We start from the raw sequence: 25,100 nt of genomic DNA on the forward strand, positions 1-25,100 counted from the left end.
CCGCCATCTTGGGTAAGGGCAAGAGAAAGGTGGGACGCGCTGGGGGAGTCCTACTCCCTGCGCTCTCTAACGGCGCGGCGCCAGCACTAAAGAGGGCGGGCGCGGCCTCGGAGGTGACGTCACAGCTATGTGAGGGCGGGAAGGGGCGATGGCGGCGCTGAGGGGACGGGGATGACGGGGCACCTTCAGGCGGGGCAGGGGCTGTGCAGCGCACACGAGTGTGCGGCACACACAGGGCAGCCCCCCAATCTGCCGCCGCACCGCTGCGGACTGACTGTGCACACGGAGCAAAAACCAACACACAAGGACCGCTCCAGCATTCCAGAATTGCCGTGACATTACAGAACTCGGAGTGCATTCAGTTCTTTCTAGGAAGACGCATAATACTCATGTTTATGCACACTAAAAGTCCATCACACCTCTCCTTGTGTGACAGGTGATAAAACTGAACCACAGTAATTCTTCCTCTGCCTGAACACTGCCACAGACAACCACTGGGCGACAGCACCCGAGAGCCAAACCAAAGGAGCGAGGAGAGGGATCATTTCCATCAGTACTTCACATAATTGCCCTCCACATCCTCGACACCGAATGACTTTGCTCCTTAGCACCCCAGACACTTCAGTTAGGAACACGAGATCCCTCACTGAGGGTTCCAAAGCCCAGAGCCACAGCCAGAGCAGTGGAGCTCAGCAGCAGCAGGACAGTGGGATGTGTATTGGGGAAAAAAAACCCCAGCGCTGACAAGTCCAATTAATATTTCAACAAAACTGAATGACAGAATTCTGTATTCAAAAACAGTTAAATACAGAGATCCGACTACCAAGCTCATGCATTAAGTCATCCACGATGAACCAGAAGCAGCGGTGACAACAGCCCATAAAAGAATTGGCAAGCGTAAAATGGAAATGACTTTTACAAAAAGGTGCTGAAAGAATGGGATGTTAAATGAAGATACAGGATCACCTACAAGAAAACTGATCACCATCTTGGAATGCTGCTGAAGGCTAAATTCCAACCATCACTGTCAGCTGGCTCGTGAGACCAACTTCTTGATTGATACATGGTATTTATCTCACTTAATCAAATACATTACTATTTTTATTTATAAGAAAGGAGTGATGGACTTGCATGAGTTCTTTCAATTAATTTTATTGAGTAGCCAAATCTGATAAATTAGCACAGACAAAATAAGCATTTGCATGTGTTACAAATGACTTTTTACAGGAATAAAACAGTGAAAATTACAAACTGTAAAAAGGAGGACAAGTAAATCCTGTCTCAAATTCAGAAGGGGGAAGATTTATAACTTCATACTGAAGATCAAATGTTTGAGTTCAGAAAACAAAGGTTTAATATTACAATATTATACACTACTTTACAAAATTAAATTTACTATAAGGATTACATCCATAATAGTAAACAGAACCTTAAAATCACATTTAATGGTCCCTTAACTTAACAGCCATTCTGCATCTTTGATTAAAATCTGTTAAGAAATTAATTCTAAATAAAAGTGAATCATTCTAGTTATTGCAACACAGTCTATGTGGACTTAGACTCAAATATATTAAATTAAAAACGATAATGAAAGCAAAGTAAAATGGATGGTAACAATGTTGTTCGCTGAACACTAATGTGTCAAATACAGAAACAGCTTAAAAAAAAGTGTTCAACTAGAAAAACAGACACACCTCTACCACACATTTGCAGTGGGAGAGTTTGTCATGCTGAGATCTAAGTACCAGAGCCACTCTTGCCTACTTTTGCAGTTCATCTTCAGTGTCCTCATTTTTCAATGTTATGTAAAAATGAGAAATCCTAGGTAGTGTGTGTGTCCATCTGCCCTGTGTTGCCCTTACAGCAGTACAAGTGAACCAGCAGGCCTTCCCCACTGCTAGGGAATAAACTAATACAGAATTTCTTCCAAAGAGAAGAGAACTCCAAGAGGGTTCATCGGACTCATTTATCATGTTTTGCTCTGTCAAACTTAGGGACTCCAATTCAAAGCTGTTAATTGCCACAAAGACAAGACATCTTCAGCCATTAGTCTGGTGTACATAAAGCAATGAGGCCACCTCCAACATTTATGTTTCTTAAAAAAAAATAAGGGATATAGTAGCAAAATACAGTCATAGTAACAAACAGACTTCAGGTGGGCTGTTAGATGTAAGGATGGTTTTCAACATCGGGGTGATGATATACCCAAAACACAACATTTCAGTCAGAACCTATGCAAGTGCAGAGGTTCCATTTATGATTTAAATGAAGAGACCCCTTTCCCCCACGGGAAAAAAAAATCAGACTGTCAAAACTTAAAAAACCTCTTCAGTATGACTAGAAACTGTGCAATTCTCTGAAAAGCTGTTCAAGTAAATATATTCCTGTTTGCTACGGAGGCAGCAGACAGGGAAGCTTAAATTGGTTCTATAATAGGCTTTCCATGCTATTTTAGTCATTGTTCTGAACTTTAGCTTCTTGTGCTCGAGCCACAAGAACAATTTCCCCCAAGGAACTCCTCCCCTGAAGTAAGGCAACTCCTGACAATCACGTGCAGCTACAGCCTGAAATGGGAGCAAATGCTGACCCAAATGTTGACCCCACTGACATTTGTGTCACCAAAGGTAAGTGAACTGAGCACAGTACGTTTGACCACTTACAAGTGTTTTACCTCTTCAAGTTACTTGCCCCAGGAAGCAGGTTTTGCAAGACCTTTAAGTTTACACTCTTAAACAAAAAAAGCAAACCAAGATTTCTCCATATGCAACACTTCCATGGGCATAGGGATACAGCAAGTTAAATACTCTATGTTGGTAGCTATCAAGGATAGCCTAATCTTCAAAACAGAACAACTATCAATACACTTCTATAAAGTTATTTAAATACTTTTTGTATATAAATTTTTGATTCAAGTCTGATGTCACCTTCAATCTGCAGCTCTGGCAGGATCTGAGAGTATATTTAAAGCTTTTATTTGGTGCACATTGGCTTTGTACCTGGGCTCATCACACAGCTACAGTAAAAAACCCCTTCTTTGACAACTTCAGGCATGTCTGCAATGATACACGAATCTTCAAATGCAATATAGTAATTTTGTCCTTGGAAAAATAATTTCCTATTTTAACATCAGGATGTTCAGTGTTGTCTCTAAACATTCAGCCCCAAGCGCTGCCACACAAACACCAGATCTGAGGGGCCCAACATTCAGTTCACATAAACAAGAGCCAAAAGTCTACTGAATGTAAACCAAAACAATAAATCTGAGATAACCTTCCTTGCCCTTCCCCTCCCACAAACTGAAATTAAAATTATTCCTTCTACTGAAGAAAAGCAAAGCTTGCCATCTACCAAGTCTACTCTTGCTGCTGACTCAGCCACCTCATGTAGGGCCCACTCCTCCCCAGTTTTTAAATTAGAATACTGACTTATTAAAAGCTTTATGAATTCAGCCACCTCGTCCAGGTTAAGCTTACCTTTAGTCCTATTAGCCATAATCCAAATCCAAGCACTGGATTCTACACTCCATAAGTATTTGTTCATTTCACAATGAACACTTGTTTCATTGCTACTTTAAGCATTAAGTTGAACATTGAGATGCTCTGTCTGTAATCACTGGATGCACTTAGAAAGAACTTCCCTGCAAATCATGATCAGTATTGTGAGGTTTTATATCTAGCAGCAAAAAAAAAAAAAAAAAAAAGGCAAAAAGTTACAGAAATATACATTTTGAACAACAAAGAACTCTTTATTTTACAAAATGTATTTCACCTTTTCAGTATTGCCTTTGTAAATGTACTTCATGCTGCAACTACTTACAGTAAAAACACGATTTGCAGCAAATTAAAGGTGCTCAACCGGTTCCAACAGTTTGATTTTTTTTTTTTTTAAGGTACAATATTATGTAGTTGCACATTTGATTCTCAGATGTGGTCCTTTATTTGCTTTAGTTCGTTGAAATCACAGTGAGAACTTCTCATCAACTGCCTCAGGCCACAGAATTAATGAAGATATTACAAGCACAATCATTCTTTACTGCAAAATCTTTCCTTAAAGAAGTGAGCCAAAGGCTAGTGTTTCATTTATTCACTTGCTGCTGTATATGAAGGAGGAATTCATAGTATGATAAGGCTGATTCTGTTCTGTCTTCAATCATATTTTGCAGAAAACTTGATTTCAATGGACTCTCATCCCTTAAAAATGAAAATAGTGTTTGAGTGAAATAAACATTTACCAAGAGCTACAGTGCAATACATTGATAAAGTTACAGGCAAAACATTTCAAGAGCTTAAGGACATATGAAAAGTGCATCTCAAAGAGCCTTTAATAGTGATTAATCCTAGTAAGGGCACTTACCAGCATTTACTTCATTTATATGACATTACCTAAAGATTGTTCTGTGACATTTAGTCTTTTATAGTCTGTGGAAATTCTAATTTAACACAACTCACAACAAGTCATATCTGTTGTCAAATCTGTCAAGCACAGCACACACCATCATTAAAACTTCCATTAAGGAAGTTCAGTATATGATATCCAATTATGTATTGTTAACAGGTTCCTGAAGAAGCACAATGACTTAAAACCCACTTACTTTATTATATATAGTATAGGAAAGAAAGGTCTCTGTTCTCTCAGCCAGGAAACGAAAGCTCGTGTTCTGATGGATTCTGCAGTTTCAAGTTCTGGGAGATGTGTCTAAAAGGCAAAGGGTTTCATTAAAACAAACAGGATATTTTTCAGAAAAAGTAGAATGAACTTATTGGGCATAAAGAAAACCCAGACAGATAGGTTTTGTGATGTATAGTTTCAGTTCTGTCTTCTTTGAAAGGGCTTCAGACAGTGAAGGGCACTAAACTGCTATCAGCAATTAGCTATCAGAATGATGATGAGTGAGCTGTGATTGATGCCTGTTTTACTGCAGACACTAAAGGATACCCCACTAACCCACTGTGCTCACTATTTGCAAGTGTTCTTGGTCTGCTCCCACAGGTCTGAGAAACTCAATCACTGTCAGCCTCTTCTTACAGCGTTTTCATGGGAATATATTCTATAAAGTTTCAGCCTGGAGAAACCCCAAGGGGTAACAGCGATTCTTTCTTTCCTTGAATCTGGATTTATACAACTACAGGGCTAATATTTGAGTAGTGGTATTTTAGTTCTCATGACAACATTGTGGCAGCACTGTAAGGCTGGTGTTCAGCAAAGCAAGCACGTACCATATTCTGTGGTATTGAGCCATAATTTGGAACTCCAAGGACTTGGCTGATAAAACCCTGCCCACAGTTCTTCCCGACCCACAGAAACATCACCTGAAAGATACCCATCAATAACAACATTAGTCCAGCACAAAACACACCCCAGCAGTGTTCTCATAAAGTAAATTTGGATACTTCTTAAAATCTCCACCGGCACCCAACTTACAGAGCCAGCATCCATAAGGTAAGCACCATCCCTGCTCAGCTTCTCCACTGACAGCTGGAGAAGGGGTGGCTGAGGTATAGTTCTGTCATTTATGTTAAGAGCCCCCTAAAAGAAGAAGCAAGAAGAAAACCAGCAGTTCACATCTTGATGCAACAAAACAGAACAGAAGGTTAAATAACAGTAGGATGTATTACACTGAATACTGAAGCTGGTCCTTTTTTGTCAGTTTAACTTAAGTCATACTTCAAGTGCATAATTTACTAATACATCCCAATGTTTTATTTAGAGAGGGGTATTTAATCAACTTCATCTTGGTTAATTAGTTCTAGAACTGGAATGTCAGATTTGTTATCTATGAAAGATATGATTTCTAAAATTATTCAGGGTTTTACATAAACATTCACTGTTCACAGAAATGCTTGACATTTTAAAATAAAGGAAGCTGCAGAGGGACAAAAGGTTAAAGCATGTTATGATGTCTTTATGTGCATGTGATTTATAGTGCAAGATAATGACATAAGGCAAAAAGTTAAAAAGTTAGGGAAAAATCTTCCTCATCCATCTATAGCCAGAGCACAGCTTCTCTCCAGAATTCATCAATCCAGCCCCAAACAACAAATGCATAAATGCAACAAGTGGGAGAATATGAAACATTACATTTTAGCTAAGCAGCTTTAATGTGGGAAACTTGGGAGCTTTTTAACACAAATTTAATTTCACATCATACAAGTCTTTGCCATCAAACAGACAGATCATGTAGCAATGCAAAGACTCACCTCATCTGTGAGAGTATCGACTCTGTACAGACTGGGATGTGTCATGAGCATGAGGTAAACAAGGGGCTGGTTTTTCACTTGACACATGGTGAAGATCCGTTCATCCAGACGTGTGTTCGTCCCAGTTTGAAATGCTTTCTGCAAACAGTCAGGCATTTAGTTTAACCATTAAAGCAAAGCCAGAGAAGCTGAATTTCACACACCATCTATTGCTTATTTCCCACTTAAGTTGTAGAGATGTGCAGCAAGTATTTTCTTATGGTGTTTTACTGCTGCTATTTTATATTCTCTTCAGTGTTTCACATACAAATCATACAAGTCTCTTGATTCTCATTTCTGGATTCTAGAATTAACCATGACCCAGCACCATCAATCCACTACAGCTGAGATGAAATCATCCTGCAATGTGTCTCTCTAACATACACCTTAAAAATGCTACTTGATGGAACTTAATTAACATTGGAGCAGGTTACAATTGGCTCCAGAGTTCAGAATCTTAGGTCTGGATTTACAAGAAAGAGATAGTCCTGGTTTGTTGGGACAGAACAACAGCTATAAATTAAACAAGGGCTCACTCCTCCCACTTGATTGGGTCAAATACTTATAAAGTCTTTTAAATGAACAAGCTCAGTGTGAACATGCTGGTTAATTCCTAATCAAGAAGTATGAATCAAAAATTCTCTCTAAAAGAGAAAGCCAATTTGTCCAACATTTAAAATTACTTCTAGTATGAGTTCACAGAAATTCAATTAAAAAATACATTAAGAAAATATTGTTAAATACTTTAAACCTGTTGCAAGAACAGCCAGCCAACTGGCTCTCTTCTGATCCACACTGAACTACTGTGTGGATCCACATTTCCAGAAAGGCACAAAAAATGATTCCTGAAAAAACACTCTACCACTACCCTGCCACATTCTCTACATTATTCATTATCTTTAATATTTTGCTGTTCCCTTCCTTAAAACATTTACACTTTTGGTTTTACATACACTTCCGAACTGAATCATTCTCCACTAAAGAACTCTCCTTCCACTTGGAGCTGACCTGCCAAACAATCACCCTCTTACCTGTTTCAGGAGTGCCAGGATGTACAGCGGGAAGAGGCGCAGGGAGTGGGGGGCGGTGAGCCCGGGCTGTTGGATGCTCAGCACCGATGAGCGGTAGGCAGACAAGGAATCGATCACTGCGTTCACCAGGGCGTCCCGAGCATCGCTCAGCGTGGCAGACACTGATCTGTCCACAGCTAAAGACACAGCACAGAGCTCAAGTAAGAGCCTTTTCCTCCCTTGGCAGGAATACAGTCACGTACGTTAACTCTTCTCATTTTATCCTATACTTTGATGCATCCCAATAAGCTTTTACTGCACTCCAGAGGAAGTGATTCAGGAAAAAAGCCAGGGGCCTGTGATGATGCACCAGACTAAGCCTAAGTCCAGGTGACTACACACAGCTCTACTGATACTTAAGCTAAGCATTAAAAACAATACTCTTGGGCTTTCTACTTAGAAAGTACTCTTAGAAAGTGGGAATATTTTCTTCTAAAAGATTTTTCTTTTTTTTTTCTTCTCCTAGGGGATTATTGCTCAGAGCTTTAAGGATGGGATCCACGCATATCCACACAGGCTCTGAGCACACTTACCCATGTTGGCCAAGAGCCCAGTGATGGCCTGCACATCTGCCCCCAGGTACACATCACTCAGTGTTGTCACCACAGGTAAGCACATGGTGTGCACACGAATTCGCCTTTCACCTGCAGGAAAAGAAAAGTGTTGTCTTCCAACATACTTGTTTTATGAAATACTAAAATGCCACTGTTTGCTCAACCTAATTTATCATACAGATGGTGAATCAGGCCATTTCCAGTAGCCCTTAAAAATGATTAGTTCTCAGTTTCTGGGTTAAGCCTACTTATTTTCAGACCAAAACTATGTTTCCCAAGAAACTTCTTGGTCTGAAAGAAGCAACAATTTCAACGACATACCCAATATTGTGATCCTGATATTAAATAAAGCAGTTTGACTAAGTTACTGCAGCTGAACTGCAGCTGATAAATGGACACAAAGACTCATGTGAACACTGCAGGTGACACCACCTGTACATCTTACCCTTGCTGGATGTGTACAGGAGAGCTGACTGGAAAGAAACAACTTGCATATCAGTCAGACTCTCCTCCACGGACATTTGCACGGCGTATCCCGCATCCGGGTTCACGTTGGGTAACGACAACAAGTCCGTGGATCTTACGAAGAAGTTCCCATGGAAAGTATGGATGGAAAGCCCTGCAAGATAAGCAAGGATTGAATCAGTTTGGGTTTCATAGCTGTGAAATACAGACACTGTTTACACATGTGCCACCAGTGTAGATGGATCTGTGTTAGAATGTTCCCTCTCAGTGAAATACAGTATCTGCAGAAAAGGCAAATATCCCAAACACACAAGTAATCCAAAGAATCCACACAGCCTAAGAGAAAGCAGGAATTAGCAAGGCAAATCAATGCACAATAGTAGAAAGTCTCTAGGTTTTAAAAGGTCCCTTGCTGAAATAGCAGTCCAACAAAATTTCCAGTTTTAACCATTGTAAAATGGAACTTAGATGCCAGAAAATACACTGCAAATACAGTCTTTAATAAATTGCCTGATCTCTGGTATTGAATTTGACTTTTCTAATCTCTACCTTTTAAGCATTTAAGCTTACAAATCAGCTAAAATACCAATGAAAACATTCCCAAATAACAGCAAACACCCACTTCCTCTCCGCCCCAAAAATCTAAGAAAGTGAATTCAAACCTTTTGTGCATCTTATCCTCATGACAGCCTCAAACCCAATTTTTCTAGTTAGATATCGTTTCAGCTCCTTTTGCAACTTCTCCACCTGGACAGGGTTGTGTTTATGATGGTAAGACTGGTAGTAATAGACACTACCTGCAGAATACCTGGATATACAACCTGAAACAAAACCAGCACACATTGGAGAGTGCAGACAGTTGCTGCAGCCTTTAAATATACCAGCTGAATGCAATATTCCCTTTAATTATTAAACTGCAAATTGCTCTGATGCACAGTTGTAGACCTGCATACAGAGACACAGATATAACACAACTATATCTTTAAGTATGTGTGTAGTTTCAGGTGGGAAATAATTTTCCATTGACCTGAAATTGCAGGTACTTGGTCACCTGATAGTTTAGTTAAATGGAGAAGAAAATAATTAAAATGCTAATAAAACTTACTCTAAAGACAATTACACTGACAGTTAAAAGGCATAAAAAGGAGGAAAGTATTTCAGCCACTTATACCAGTATCACAAAAATCCTGACTCACTAAGGGAGGATATGAAAGTAACTTCTATTCTAACTAAACATCATTCTATTCACTGTCACTGCTCAGCAAGGATGAATTTGCACCTTGACACACTAGATTAGTTCAAATCAGGTTCATACACTAAACTTTAATGTAGATTCTATACATTTGCCAAAAGTACAAGAGTTACACACCCCTCAACAGCTTTATATGACTTACCTAGAGAAGCCAAGTCAGAATACTGCCCACTAAGAAGAAATAAATCCACTGCAACCTGTTGCCCTGAGCAGTCCAAGGCTAACTTCTTGTAAAAATCAGTCGATGGTGTCAGGTGTATGTCCTGTTAATACAGGGCAGAATTAAAAAATACAAAGGAGATTTAAATAGATTTATTGCCTGTTTTCAGGGGCACAAATAACTGATTCTCCATCACTGATTACAGCAATATTAAAAAAAAAAAAAAAAAATCAGATAATTAATCTGTGTTTATGTTGCCTGGTTGGCTTTTTTGTTCCTTCTACCAAGAAAACCACAAAATTAACCTGGAACAGGCAATCCCAGAACTACCCAAATGCACAGAACAAGGCTGCCAGTTCCCTCAACCTTTTCTGCTTTCCTAACCTTTGCAGTTGCTCTTTGGTTTGGCTCTTCTCGTGGCTTCAGTGCTCCCATTCCCACAGTGGGAAGCTGCGTCTGGAAGACAGTGATTCTACCTCCAGTGGGGGACATGAGTTTAAAGGCAGCCTGTAATGCAGGCCCCAGAGCACTCTGAGTTTCCAGGGACTTGGTAAACATCTGTGGCAAGGTCTTCAACAGATCTTGAATTAGCTACAAGTGAGGAAACACAAGTATTAAGTCTGGGAGTCTTCAGAGTTTTCTTCTTTCTAGAGTTGATTGCTGAACTACATAATTGTGTATTAACACTTCTAATATTAAGGTAGTAAAGAAAAAGTCCTAGAAAATTGAAGTACTGCCTTGTTTAAAGTTGGCCAAAGTTTACTGAATCACACAGATAAAACCTCTCTTTTCTGCCTCAAACCTGGCATTTGAACAGTAGGTGTTCAAGAGCATTAAGTAATCCAAGAATTACCAAACATATCCCAAACTATGTGAACGTCACTAGTTACTTAAGACAGTTCTTAGCTCTTACCTCTTTATTTTCATTTAAATTTACTAATAAGTTTTCTGGCATTGGTATAAATACATCTGGAAGGGAAAAAAAAGTATTTCAGTTATCTTTAAAGAACACTTCCCTGACTGTATTTGCCAACCATTGAAAAAAGCACAGGGTGTCAGCGTATAAACCCATGTAAACATAATTATGTGGATTTCTTTTTTTTTTTCCTCATAAGCATTCCTGTGGCTAGAATGCTATGTTAGAGTAGCAATCAACAGGGCTGAAGGATAATCAAGACTATTAAGTAAAACCACAGAGCAAATAATTCCAGTGTTCATTCCACCCTGCCCCACAACGTGCTGAAGGGTGACTTGAAACGAAAGGCAGCAGGACCAGCACTAAGCACCAGTCACCAGGAAATCTATAGAAATGTACCCAGCATCAGCATTTGGGACCTCAAGAGGAATCCAGATAATTGTCCAAATTAAACCAGGAGTCAGGAAGGCTGGCTGCACGTTTTAAGTCATGAGCAGCCCCAGCACTGCTCAGGGAGACATCAGGGAGATGACTTCATAAAGGAACACACACATGTGCTACTCCTAAAGGCATTACCAGAGAGATTAATGATCTGACCTACAAACTCTCACAAGATATACATATTTTTAAAGGCTGTCATAACAGGCAGTCATTAGTAGATACTAATCACAGAATTTATTTCTGCATACCTTCAATATCTGAAACTATAAGCATCTGAGGCTGAGAGAGACCTTCCTGAAGGCTGTAGAAATGGATTGTGCTGTCAAATGTTATGAAGCCTATTTTTGTTCTAGTGTTCCCAGGAAGCCTGAAAATGAGACATATGGTGTTCAACAAGATGAAATTTCATTTCTGCAGGCTTTTTTTTATTTTTAAACATCCACTGCATCTCTCCATGGTTATTACAAAGTAGCTTCACAGCTACACTGCAAAAGCTTGATTAAGTCATTGTGGAGATTGAAAAAAAACCCCAAACAACAAAAAAGTAGCTCATAGCAGAGTCACCTAGCAGACATGCAGGAACCTTAAGAGAGCAATCAGAAATGCAAAAGGCAGAAATAAACTGCAAAATACCAAGCAGCATTTATATATGTTCAAAGAGCATGTATTTTATGAAAAGTTTATTAGCTGTATGAACTCTTTCAGCAAATGCTTATCTAAATTTCAGCTTTTAAAAAATACAGTTCAGAAGATCTCATAAACATGATGTTTATATTCTTTTGGGGACTGGTGAAGCAGATAGGAGAGTCAGACTGAAAAACAAGCCTCAGAATTATCTTTTATACTGGTGCAGCTGTGATGGGAAAAAAGACTGCAGCTTTATGGCACATTTTAACACACCACTGGCCAACACCAGGACATATCTCTTCTAGACAGGAAGGACTGGCATGTTGGTGTCTATTACAAATTTCTTAAGAGGAATGAAAATAGGAGATTTTAAGAAAAAAAGTACTTACAAGTCAAGATTGTCCAACAAGGTCTGGCAGACTGTATTCAAGTATCCTGTCTCAATTGCATTGTGAGAGACATCAAACACAAAGAGGTACACGGGTGGCTGAGGTGGACGCAGCTGAGCAAAGAAAAGATTACCTTTAATTTTCAAATAACGCTCACTACATTAGGTTTGTTCATCCCACTGCAAGTTTAAACTCTTAAAACAGTACACAGATGACAGCTAAAACTTCTGAATGCATCTGCCTCTCATTTGGTAATACCAGAATTCTAGTTTTCTTCCAGAAGACCTACAAGTACCTACATATTTAAATACAGAACAAGTCTGACATCATAAATGTTTAGAAGTGAACTATCTGAAGTTCTCCCCAGGAGTTTTCTAATACACTACTTGAAGCAAAAACTGTTCTACTGAGCTGGAAAGTATCCTCTGTAACAAAGTTTTTTCTGACTTCCCTCTGAAAACAAAGCAAAGGGAGAGACTAACTAAAAGTAACTAAAAATAAATAAAGCCTTACCATGTATTCAGATGGAGCCATAAACTCAATAGTAGCATTCTGGACTTCAGGTCTTTTATGAGGTTCTCCATAAACTCTCGTCACAGGATTATACAGGAATTCTTCAGGAACTATGCAGGTAAGTTTATATGTTAGTATTTCACACTGGTACTGGCTGTGCTGCATTTTAAAACAAATATATCTTTTGTAGCTGTTGGGCAACACTTCTTGGAGAACTACACTAGGCAGGGCAGCTATTTTGTCACCTGAAAGGATACTCTGGGGGACCACTTGGGCTTACTGTGCTTCTCTAGTGACACCACTGTCATTGGGAAACAATTCTCACGACTCACAGCCCCAGCAGGACTCGCAACAACCCCAGATTGACCTGGCCAACAAATAACAGTCTCAAAGGCCAAGGTGGGAAAGGTGAACTGTAACCCTTTAAAGCAATAAGCACATTTAAAACCTACCATCATTCACTCTATAGCACAAATTGCATTTCCACCTCCTTTGGTCTAGAAAGCTGACAAAAGGGTTAATGTAGGTCCGGCAGGAACGGCATCTCACGATAATACTGGAAGTGACCACTGGCAATTGCTGGAAGAGAGAAGCTTCCTGTTTTAAAGCATCACCACACTGCAGCTACTCATCTACAGCAACAACACTCTGCTTCCTGGCTAGCTGCTCAAAGCACTCTTGTGGAAGGAAGGAGCACTTCTGCATCCTCACAGCATCCCTACATTTCCTCAGTGTACCAGGTAGGAACTGAGCTCTAACATATTTGATTGTGTAGGTTTCCTTTCCAAGCCTCTAAAGTCTTGAATTTTATGATGGTTTAAGACCAATTCCTATACCCACTACAGATCAAAAATCAGGGGCAGAAAAACCAATTAATTGAATTGTAAAAAAAACCCAACAGTGTTTAAAAGAGGCACTGTTAAATTCACAGTCTTCTGTCTATCCGAGGACATCCAAACCCCTTCAACTTTGTCAAGTCTTAATTGACTTTAGAATTAGTACTAGGTTTGGTATAGGAAATCAATAACTACGACTGATATGTGACAAGATAAACTGGAATTTAGATGTGTTGTCTTCTGTCAGAGTTCCAGGGTTGTGCTGTCTCTACACTTTTGGTTTTTTAAGGTTTGAGAGTTGGGTTTTTTCATTAGAAGTGAGACTTGAAGGTTTAAAAATGGTAGGGAGAAATAATTTAGAAAAATTACAGTGATCTGGATGGAACAGGGAAATGTCAGTTACTATGGTAATTTTTCTGGGCCAAGATACCTGCCCTTGTTTTATAATTCACTGTCCAACTCTGGACTCTGGTAAAGGCACAGTTGATATTTCAGCAGTTAAAAGTTTTGAACATTTGTCATACCGATAAGTCTTTGAAAGGATGAAGCAGGAGCCCCAAAGGAAGTTTGGCTTTATTCAATAAGGCCTGAGTTTGAGGAATGTTAGTCAGGGTACAGCGGAACAACCTACATGGAGGACAAAGGGTTATTTTCAGAGGCTTTCAGAAAATAAATTATGATTTCAGTAGTACAGTATATTTTTCTAGAGCTGGTGATGGTGAATTTCCATTTCCAGATAAAGGATCTTCTCCATCTCTGTCACATCATTTTGTTTCTCTGAGCTTGACACATAAACCATATTTTGAGTTCTTATGTTATTTTATACAAATGCTCTTTACACTGAGTTGAGTGTCATTTTAGTCACTCAAGTCAAAGTTAAGCCTAACAATGTTCAAAGTTGCACCAAATCTTTATATATGACGATTTACTTTGGAATAAATCAGAACCAGCAAAGTTTAAAAAGTTGTTTTAAAACTTAGTAACTAAAAACAACCCCACAGTCATTTTCTGAGGGTTCAGCACTCGGATGTTTCTGCAAAGAGCAGATGTGCATGGCAGGTTTGCAAATCCAGTCCAGCTTGTTTGCATGAACAGCGTCCCAAAGGCACTGTTATTTCCTCTGTCACAAAAAGATTTGCAAAGCAGGACTACCTGGCTACACACAGTTTGGTTGGTCTCCTCAGAGAGATGACTTGAATAACCAACTGCCAGCCTCTTGTCTGATATTTCATTTATTCTGTTGTTTTAAAAGCTTACTTTCAATACAGAGCTCACCCATATTTCTGCATTCACAATCTTTTTGGTGTACCTTGCTTGAATGACTTAATTCCTATTTTATATCTTTTCTTATACTGCCAGCTATAAAGTTTTTGTACTCCACCTATCTATAGCTGCCTTGCAAGCAACATATTTTCCCTCATACTTTCCACACAAATAATTTTCCCAGCTTCAAAGTGAAACCCACTTACCACCTTTATCTTAACACAATGAAGCCCAACTTCGATGTTTCCTCCTCACAGAGTTAAGGAAATAGTTTGTGAAGTTATGTTTATAAGCAGAAATTTATACTTCTAATTATTTTGATGAATTATAGCAAACAGATAATCTTACTCAGGATTACAGTTGAGCTTCTGGATGTCCTCGTGCAAGTTTGGGACAGGAGCCTTCAATAGGGTCGTAGGAAGAATATTCCTTTCTTGAAGAAGATTCACAGGTCTTAACCCTTCTTGCTGTAGACTCAGGCCACCCATTGATGCAGTTAAGTGATTAGTGCCCAGGGCAGGCTAGAGTCAAATAAAAATTCAGAAATTAACACCAATTATCTGGCTGAAACCCAGAGTTCATTTCAAAAGTAAACATATTTCCCCTTCAGTTTGTTTTGTTCATGTATTAACTGCCATTGTATTGATATATTTAGAATATTACTTGTTACACAAACTTGGACTTCGGCATGTAACACAGCAGAGGTAAAAATTTGTTACATTTGCTACAAAGTTCTTGAAATGTTGTTCAGTTTGCTTTCAAAGTTCAGCAAAAAAAAAAAAAAAAACAAATACTTCAGCTGACAATGAGAACACAAGGGAAGAGAAACATGCCAAAAGCAGCTGAAAGAAACATCCTGAACAGATGTGAGGATAGAACACTTCAGATAGAGCTGGCACTTCAGAAAGGCACTGGCAAAAGCATTAATTCAGGCTACATCCATCCTCTTTGAACAAACGGTGCTTAACCAGGGAACCACAGAAGCAGCACCTTAGAGATGTACAACACACACCAATCATCCCTTTTCTTTACCCACACACACCCCACAGGCAGTACTGAGACAAAAACCAGACAGTCTTTACCTGGTGGAAAGGTTTTGATCCATCTGGATATTGCAAAGCAGCTCCATGCATTCCTGGTGCTCCAGGAGGAGAAGGATGTTGGTAGCCTGGGGGTAAGGCAGGGTAAGAATACCCAACACTTCTATTCATCTTAAGATTCGGGGCAGCAGGAGAATGATGTGGAGTTGCTGAAAGCAGAGCAGACAAAGACTTAATTGCTGAGGAACTGTATCTTACTCAGGGCATTAGTACAGCTGGAGAGCTGCTTTAGTTTCTAACCGTAAATATTACAACTACTGTCAATTTTGCAAAGTGCTCTCACCTGCTTTGTGTGTTACAGGCAAAGACATGCTAACTGTCAATCCTTCAAATTTCATATTTAGCTTCAACACAGGCATTGAACCAAGTACATATGTTTGTACATAAATGCTTAAACTTCTATCTTTCCCAGACTCTTAAAAGTTACATGATAACAGCAACCGTTTTTACTCCCCAAGCCTTACCCATGAGGCCACCACCTTCTATCGCATCGTAGCTGTTTTGCACCACAGACCCATCACTGGCAGCAGATGCAGCATCACCTTTGAAGGAAAAGGATCAGAAAAAAAAATTCACAAGTTATGAAGATGTTTTAATGAGTTAACTGCAGAACAATTTTACTTGCTGGATGAATATTTAGGTGAGCATAATTTGGATCTACTTTGGTTTTGTCCCAGGACAAAACTGAATTAAATAAACACTTTGGCCTCTTTCTCACCCTTCCTTTGTGACCTTAACAAAGGACATATACAAAACCTGACAGTCTTTTTTCAAGGTTCAATCACCTTCTGGGATTCCTTTAGATCAGGTATTTGCCACAACTTTCCATGCAGTAAAGGATCAGGGGACAGCTTAGGTACTGAGTTCCCTGACAAACTTTTTCCACTAATAATTCATAGAAACACCAAATTCCCTTCACTTACACACTTGGTCCAGTATTGGTCACCAAACAGTAACAGTTCTGATACGGTCACATATCAGTCAAGACAGAAATTCCATCTGAGATAAGAAAACCTTGAAATTGAGAGAGTGCTCCCAAAGGACAGTTTTTGGTAAGGTAACTGTCTAAATATACAAACACAATTATCTATCGCTAAGGAGAAGTAGGTTCTCAAATTATTTTTATTATCATTAAAATCTTCAAAGATGACGCAATAAAAAGAACTCACATCACACATTGAATCTTGCAAGAATGCAGCAGTCAACCTGCTTCCTAGACTAAACATTTTTATTTCTCCAGGGCTATGAAAATGCTTCTTAATTATGAAGAAAATATTTTCTAAGTAAAAGCTGTTTCTAATGCATTTAATATATTCTAAATTAAGCTAAATCTGAACCTACTATTCTTGTACTCACACAGCCGCCACACACAAGAAACTGTCAATCTGAACATGCAAGGAAACAACGGCTCTGACAGAACAAACTATATATGTCAAAATAAAGCTGCTGACTACCACGTGGCCCTATCTAGAATGGGCACTAAATACCATCCAGCTGCAGTCTGTCTGATACAGAGCCCTGAGGAGTTCCTAAACAATGGCACGTTTGTGCAAGGCCCACAGGAGACACAGAAAGTCAGGTATCTGTCTTCAACAGCTGACACTCAACAGCCTGCAGTAACTTCCTTCAGAAAATGAACAAATCCAAGATGTGTGTTTCAGTGGTTTTACACAGAGGGGAAGAATAAGATACAGCTACCAAGAGATTGCAGGGTCCACATTTTAGCTCTCCCTGCAGAAAAAACAATATGGGAAATTATGCATAGACTTTGTCCCTACAGCAGTCAGGGGTGCAGGGAAATCAGAATTTCATTATCATTTTAGAACACGACAAAGAAAAAACGCAATACCAACCGTGGGAGACATGGCCATGTTAAACAGCACTTGAAAATTACTTAGTTCTTAAAATTTTATTAATATCTGTCTACAAGAAGTATTTTACTTCCTTCCAGGTCCTTACCTGCTCCTTTCACATTAAATTATTAGCTGTATTAGGACCAATTTTACAATTCGAGTCTCTAATAGAACAATGTGCTTGACTTCAAAGGTTGCCTATTACAGCAAACTGCCATGTTGGAATTCAACATAAAGAGCAGATGATTTCTTACCTTCTCTATTTGCAGCTGAATTTAGCAGAGACTGTGCATTAGGGGGTCCTGCTACTGCTGTTGGTGGCCTTGGTGGACCTCCAACTGGTGGGGGCCCTAAAGGTGGCCTTGGAGGGTGGAGTGGAGTTAAAGGCTGGGTCACTGGTGGAGGTGCAGATCCTGTAAAGAAATTAACCTTTAGGAAGAGTTTAACCCAGCTGAAAAAAGTCACCTAAGTTTTGTTAGGAAAACACACGGGCTGAACTCTAAATATTCCTCTTATTCAGAGCATGAACAGCATGAGATACATAAACCCTAATGTGTGTAGAGGGTCTCCAAACTTCAGGTTGTTTCTGTCATGCTTTTCTCAGGCTGGGTTCCTGTAGCTGTTGATCTGTCAGCTTTTTGTTGCTATTGTTGGCAAGAATTTCAAGAGGTACAGAAAGCATTCAAACTTCATAACTGAGTCTGGAGTGATCACCAAGTGAGCTGAATTAAAAGTGATCATTGTTCTACAAAAAAATACCAGGGAAATCGCTCAGGAGGATTCACCACTGAATGGATATAAAAATTAGCTTATTCCAAACACTTGCTCTCATTTCATATGCCACTTTCCAAAATCTCCCAGCATTTTCCTCACTAACTCCAGAGTACTAACTGGTTATTCCAATTCAGTGCCAGAAACAGTTTCATAAATTTTGTGAACTTAGGACATTTTGAACAGCATAACAAAATTAGTCAGGCATATAACAAAAAAACTAGCATCAAGAAAAGTCTCTAATGAGGCTAAAAGCACTTCACAAGAAAAATTATTTGCTTTTACATGGAAAATATTTCTGTACTTAATTCCTGTTTGCATGCTCAGTCAGAAAAACCTCTGTAACAACAGACAGCAGTTTGGCAAAGAGAAACTTGAGTATTAACCGTGTTTCCACAATAATCACAAGTTGCATAATAGAGCTATTTAGTGTTAGAAAAGCTTTTACCACTGCATATACCAGCAGTCAAGCAGCAGGAACAAGTCTCATACTTTTAGAGTACTTTCTAAAGACTGACAATTATCATCAAATGTGAAAATTGCAAGTTTGGAGGGAGGAAGCTTTTCATTGAACTTTTCATTTTGACAGCACAGAACGCTTTTCAGTTTTCTTTCCAGGCTGTGCTCCAATTTTTTGCATCAACCTGACTTAGGTTGCTCAGAAAACAACCTGAATCAAGTGATTATAGAAAAGCTAGCCATGCTGAAAGGAGACCATGCTAAAAGGAGACCATGCTCACTAAACAGAACTATAGTTTTTAACTGTGAAGTCCTGGACTGAAACATGTTAATGCTCTAAGAGCCACCCCAAGGAATGGTGAAGGTCACAGAAATGCAGTGTCCCAAAACAATGAGACACCATTCAGGAGTTACCTGCTTCAGCCAACTGAAACACCCAACCTGTGCACAGAACTTCCATTTCTATCCCAAAGAAAGCACCCTGGTATTTCCAGTGGCCGTATCTGCTTTGACTCTTGTTCCACAAGCTAAGTGCCACTGCAGAGTCAATTCTATGCTCTTTATTTTAAAAGGACACTGAGAAATGGACATTGCTAAGACATCCAGAGGGGATGGTTACCTGGCTTCATGTAGCTGTTCTGAAGCTGGGGACCTCCCGGAGAAGCAGCATATTGGTAACTCCCTGGGGGATTTGTACTTCCTGACAACGATGACGGTGGCTGAGCTGACCCTGTCCCTGTCCCATGAGCCAAATGGCTTGTTTGAGCCCCAAGTGGCTGACTCACAGGAGGCTGGCTGTACTGCCAGTTTGAAAGCACCGGTGGGCTGGCTCCAGGGGGAAAGCTTCCAGCAGAAGACAGAGCAGCTGAGTTCTGTAACGCGGGCGGCGGCACCACTTGCGGAGCAGGACCTGTCTGTGGTACTGGTGACCCGGAGAAAGCTGGCACTGGGGGTCTGTTCAGAGTCTGGCCAGGTCCTTGATAACTGTTTAACTGAGAAACATTCTGAGAGCCACTATAGTTATACTGTCCAGGAGACTGATGTGGAGGAGCCTTCGCCGGCGCCTGATGGGGGTACGGTCCTGGAACCGCAGGGTTGTATCCCTGGCCATCGGGTGAGTGCATCAGCTGGTTCTGAACAGGGCCTGCAAGAAAGAAAACTACACTCTTTAGGAAGTCAGTGTGGTGCATCACTTCTGAAAATAAGAGATGTTTTCCTTGGGATTTTATAAGTCTCCAGGCCATTTTTCCTTTAAACAGTCAGGTGTGACAGAAGTATTGCTACAGGGGACATGAACTTGGCAATATTTTTGCTATCAACACTTAGATCTTTGTTTTGTTCTACAGTAGCCTTGCAACCACCAGGCATTCCAGTACCATCCACGCTCCTGGACTGAAATTCACCCAGGATACCATTTCAATCTTCAGAAACACCCAAAAGCAAGCTGACCACAGAGGAGCACTCTCACACAGCTGGCAGCAGCACATGAGCAGACCGAAAGCGGAAGATCCATTGCGTAATAACTCCATTTCACATGACGACCGACATCTACTTAAACTTCAGCTTACCACAAAGACACCACCAGCCAGCTCCAGCACAGGTCACCACGCTGCTTCTCAAGTGACAGAGTTAATCTATGAAAGTTTCTGCAGTTAATTTTAGTAAGAGAACTATTCATATGCATGTGAGCGGCCTACTGTCACCAACATGGAATGAAGGGTAAGTTTATCATAAAATAATTCACCAGTCAGGAAAATAAAACTTGATAGGTCAATGATGCTCTTTATGCATTTGGGGGTTGGTATAGCTCAGCTGAGTTTTACTCATTTGAAGAAAAAAAATTGAAAAAAGGGTTAATAACTCTCCAAATAGTAACCAACACCAGCAAGGGCATCATCTGATTCCTGCTTTACCAGGGAACACGGAGATACAAAATCCCACGAGATTTCCACTGCAATAAGAGCTCCATCAAGAAAGGTACTACTACAGGTTGTCCATACCATTGCCACAGAACAGACATCCTGAAGAGAGGCTATAAATTCTCAAGTGAAATCCTTCTGAGCACAATGCACTAGATACTGCATGCCCAGCCAGCCATGACTCCTTCAAAATTATCAAAACTCTTCCCAATGTTGTATCTTTCTGTTTAGCCAGTCACATTGTGGCTCTGCTCGTCCTCTAAACACACAGCTTGAATACTGGAGACATTCCACACACACAGTTATACATGTGAGAGCAGAAAAGAACCTCTTTATGGCTCAGAGTTAAGATTCTTTTCTTTGCAACTTTGTACTGTTTTCCAGATTTCCAGATTTAGTTAATATTTGAACAATTTTTTTTGAAACAAAAGCACTTAATTCTCCAGACCAGAAATGCCTGCAGGATTCAACACTTAAATTTTTTAAAAAAACACGTCAGAGATATTAGCTTGGATGGTGAATATAGATATATAGATATACAGATATACAGATATACAGATATACAGATATACAGATATACAGATATACAGATATACAGATATACAGATATACAGATATACAGATATACAGATATACAGATATACAGATATCTATCATAGAAGTACTGGAAACAGCTGCCACCAGAATGAAGTCACAGAATTTCATTTAACATTAAACCAAAGACAGCTGGTTTCCTACTGAAACATTCTAGTTAAGTTCTGAAAGGTGAGCACGTTCACTTTTTCATGTTAAAACAACTTTGAACTGTTATTCTAACAATAAATTAAGCTAAATGCAGAATACATTGAAATTCTCAGTTAGGACAAACACTGCACTGGTCATTCAGCTCCTCAGTCCCTAGGAAGCCTTAGGCTCTCGGTCACAGACAGGTGTTAATTCAGGGAATATGGCACAGATCCACACTAACTACTACAGTGCCAGTGATCTCATCCTCACTCCTCTGTTAATTGTGCATCAAAAGTACACACCGTCCATTCCCCACCCATTAATTTCAACATGCAATTTATGATTCAGTTAGGAAATCCAGTTATAACCTACTGTCCTTACAATGCTGCTCATGAATCTTTGCAATCAGTAATTCTCTACAATCAGTGGTGGCTCACAAAGATGAAAATGCTGTTATGACTCACCTCCAAAAATTACCCTGCAGTGTATCAGATGGGTTTGCAACAATCAATTTACAAACCCCATTGTCAATGAAACTTGCTAACTTTAAAAATGATGGAGAATTCTTATGTGATGCCAAACCTTCTGTCTGCATCCACACACACACTGATGCAACAACATTACCATAAGCTGTATGAAAAATACAGAACAAATAGTAATTAATTTCCTAACTTGATTATTCACCTTCAGGCACAACTCTGTAGCCCAGACAGGAATCAAGAGTACTTGGATTGCTCTCTTATGTGTTGTTTTCCTGCTTGAGGATAAAACAGAAGTGAGGTGATACCCAAAGCTGACCAACTTGATATTTTGTATGGCACCTTACCACTACTACTACTAAAAAAATATAATTCACTACAGCACAATGTTTCAAATTTCAATTTTTAAAATCAGAAGGATGACAAAATGTCTCGATACCCTCGTGTAGTTCGTGTTTCCAAGACGAGCCTGCGTAAAGCTGCCAACAAAGCTAAAGAAAGAGCACTGAGGGGCAAAACTGCTTTACAAAGGGTTTCACAGCACACAAAACTGCTCAGGACTCGCTGGTTTGTTGCTGCCAGGCTCCCGTCTTGACCTGACCTCTTTACTGAGGCCCATCAAAGAGCATCTGGGCCCCCCAGCTTTCCTCAACTGTTGCTGGTTTTTGTGAAGCCAAGAACAAACAAGGAATTCTGTGTAGGCTGAAGAGCTACTTCACCTGCACTAGACACTCAAGAGACCAGAGAGATGAGTTAGTAACAGAAGAAAGGCCACCTACTTAACAGCACAAGACACCTCTAGAGCAACAGAAGGTCATTTAACGTTTCTAAGAGCTCAGGAATGGCACCAGAACATATACACATGTTGCCTAGTGGTTTTTATAAAATGGTCAAAGTACCAATGAAGAAAGCCAGGATCCAAGTCATATTTTCTGCCACACACAATTTCACTGCCCCCTACTCCAAGCCAGTTCTTTAGCACATCACTTTCACCAGCCACAAGTTTTCCAACCTCCAGGGAGATGCAAGGATAAACACTCTGAGAAGTTACATCCCAAGAGATGCCATGGGATCAGTCACCACCAGTGACTCCAACCCACTGGTTTCCAAACCCTTCTAAAGCACCTCATTAAGTGCCATGTTAAGATACCACATAAGAAGAGCAAAGCAGTTCTAAAAGAATTGTTCCTCCTTCTTGTTTGCACTTCAGATCTATCAACTGGAAAGCAAGCTAGAAACCTGCAGTTAAATGAGAGCAGAATCCTGGCCCTATTAAAAGCCAAACAGGAATGAAGGAGAGGAAGGTTGTTGCCAAGCAACCCGATGCTCCTGCTAAACAATTTCCTGGTCAGCACATGGTGCTGCTCTGATAATTCACTGCCTTGGTGGACAGGCAGGGAGTTACCTGCAAACAGCTCAGCAAGCAACAAGCTGAGAAGCAGGGTTGACAGCCATATAACAATCCATCATTCTGCTGACAGTCTTCTTTCCTCACAGACCAGCCCCACTACAGCACTCTCAACACTGTTTTATAAAGCTGTCAAGGATCACAGCACCTTCTCAACACGTATTTTAAACAGTGCTAAGAGCCATCCATGCTTGAGCAATCTGATTTATCTGAAAGACCAGCAACCCAAACCTTACCTCTAACATACCCTAACAACTGTCTGACTCTTTTACCTAGCATTTGCATAGCTCTACATTTCAGTTCTTTGTTTTTCATACACCTGACAGCTGAGTAGCCTGAAATTCCTCTTCCTCAGACTGCCTCTCCAGAACTTTCATTATGTGCTTAATCTGACACCAGGGAAATCAGCAAACATAAAGCACTGCCAGCCTGTAAATCATCCCACTCAGTCACTCCATTAGCTAAGGCTCCCTTTGTGCAGGCTCTGCTCAGACCATCAGCTCTCAGAACAGAGCCTCTCTCCCCACACTGCTCTCCCACACTTCCCACTGCCTTGACCCCAGAGGCAACTCCACAGTTATTTGTGAAAGGTCGTTTTGCTGATGACTTTGAGGAAAAGCAATAAACGTGCTGGGAAGGAGGAAGGGGGGAAGAAAAATCAAAAGATCTCATTATAACTGAGTTGCTTATGCTGCAGCAGAGCTACTGAGACATACAAGTGTATAATTAAGGAAGCAAGTGCAGAGGATGTGGGGTGTGCGTGTGAAATCAGGAGACACAGCAGCACAGATTTGCACACATACAACGAAAACAGATACAGAGAGAAGGCTGGCCTTGTATGTCTTTATTCCTAGCTTAAAACACTGGCTATAAGCTGTTCGGTTTCACCTTGAGTATCTCAATTTTATAAAGGTGTATTTCGCGGGGAAGAAAGTCACCAGCACCTTCCCAGTTCGCAGCACAGGGGAGCAGATAACGTCGGCTTTACGGGAATGACAAGATAAAGGAGCCCGGCCGTGGCGCAGGCTGAGCTCAGCGATAACCGCGGTGCCACACGTACAGCGCCGCTCCAAGGGTCAAACCCCGGGCTGTCACCGCGGGGACCCCGCACGACACCGGGCGTACCGGGGGCGCTGGGCACGAACAGAGATGAGAATGAAGGGTTCCCGTGCCCGATGAGCCGCTCTGCGTTTGTCTCAGCTACACTGCGGTCCGGGCCCGCTCCCGGTTCACACACGGGGTCGGCGCCGCTCCCGCTGCTTCCCCGTGTCCCTCCCCGATCCCGCCGCGCTCCCCTTGGGCCGCGGGTGTGCGGGAGTCGCTGAGGGCCCCGCCGAGCCCGGCCGGGTGTCCCCCAGCGAGTGGGGCAGCGAACGGGCCGCCCCGGAACCCCCTCCCCGCGCTCTGCCCGCGGGCACCGGCCCCGCGCCCGCGCTGTCCCTGGGGGAGCGGGACGAGTCCGGAGCCGCCCCCGGGGCTGCCCTCGCGCTCACCGTTGGTGTAGGGCCGTTGTGGGCCGGTCGGTGCCCCGGGCTGGGCCATGGCTCGGCCGCCGCTCCCGCACCGCCCGCGGGCCCGGGCGGGGGCACCACGCACCGGAACCGCCGCGCGCGCAGCCGCACTACCGACACGTGGCACTTCCGGGAGCAACGCTGCGGCTCCG

The 25,100-nt window shown here is 41.0% G+C and overlaps 1 protein-coding gene and 2 long non-coding RNA genes across 5 annotated transcripts; 2 read left to right on the forward strand and 1 right to left on the reverse strand.

Annotated features, from left to right (window-relative positions):
- Window positions 1–24: 24 nt before the first annotated feature.
- On the forward strand, window positions 25–8,972 carry LOC116794173. The gene is made up of 3 exons (XR_004359715.1): window positions 25–1,066; window positions 4,990–5,080; window positions 7,773–8,972. It is a non-coding gene; the product is annotated as an uncharacterized LOC116794173 (long non-coding RNA).
- On the reverse strand, window positions 1,133–25,029 carry SEC24A (SEC24 homolog A, COPII coat complex component). 3 transcript variants are annotated; one of them, XR_004359714.1, is made up of 24 exons: window positions 24,931–25,029; window positions 19,525–20,049; window positions 17,930–18,088; window positions 16,287–16,364; window positions 15,805–15,971; window positions 15,071–15,243; window positions 13,984–14,086; window positions 13,076–13,202; window positions 12,624–12,733; window positions 12,111–12,223; window positions 11,343–11,461; window positions 10,651–10,706; window positions 10,122–10,328; window positions 9,720–9,840; window positions 8,988–9,146; window positions 8,306–8,479; window positions 7,840–7,950; window positions 7,268–7,443; window positions 6,198–6,335; window positions 5,422–5,526; window positions 5,217–5,309; window positions 4,592–4,695; window positions 3,817–4,190; window positions 1,133–3,672 (listed from the first exon to the last, which is right to left on the reverse strand). XR_004359714.1 is itself a non-coding variant. In XM_032702600.1 (23 exons), exons 1-23 carry the CDS (start codon window positions 24,977–24,979, stop codon window positions 4,076–4,078), a joined length of 3,282 nt encoding a protein of 1,093 aa, XP_032558491.1. In that variant the 5' UTR covers window positions 24,980–25,029; the 3' UTR covers window positions 1,133–4,075. The 3 variants fall into 3 exon arrangements, 2 of the variants coding, with proteins under 2 accessions (XP_032558491.1, XP_032558492.1); XM_032702600.1 differs by having other exon boundaries at window positions 1,133–4,190; XM_032702601.1 differs by lacking the exon at window positions 24,931–25,029 and adding an exon at window positions 24,563–24,804 and having other exon boundaries at window positions 1,133–4,190.
- Window positions 12,983–19,398, forward strand: LOC116794174. The gene is made up of 3 exons (XR_004359716.1): window positions 12,983–13,363; window positions 15,054–16,462; window positions 19,053–19,398. It is a non-coding gene; the product is annotated as an uncharacterized LOC116794174 (long non-coding RNA).
- Window positions 25,030–25,100: the final 71 nt, after the last annotated feature.

Source organism: Chiroxiphia lanceolata, chromosome 15 (genome assembly GCF_009829145.1).
Source record: "Chiroxiphia lanceolata isolate bChiLan1 chromosome 15, bChiLan1.pri, whole genome shotgun sequence".
NCBI lineage: Eukaryota > Metazoa > Chordata > Aves > Passeriformes > Pipridae > Chiroxiphia > Chiroxiphia lanceolata.

Bases quoted from the DNA above. Each gene is read 5' to 3' on its own strand.
- SEC24A (XM_032702600.1), bottom strand. From the start codon at position 24,979: ATGGCCCAGCCCGGGGCACCGACCGGCCCACAACGGCCCTACACCAAC. The intron at 5,527-6,197 runs GTGAGTCTTTGC...TTCTTCTTTTAG, and splicing joins TCGATACTCTCACAGATGAG to GGGGCTCTTAACATAAATGA. The intron at 5,310-5,421 runs GTAAGTTGGGTG...GGTATCTTTCAG, and splicing joins ACCTTATGGATGCTGGCTCT to GTGATGTTTCTGTGGGTCGG.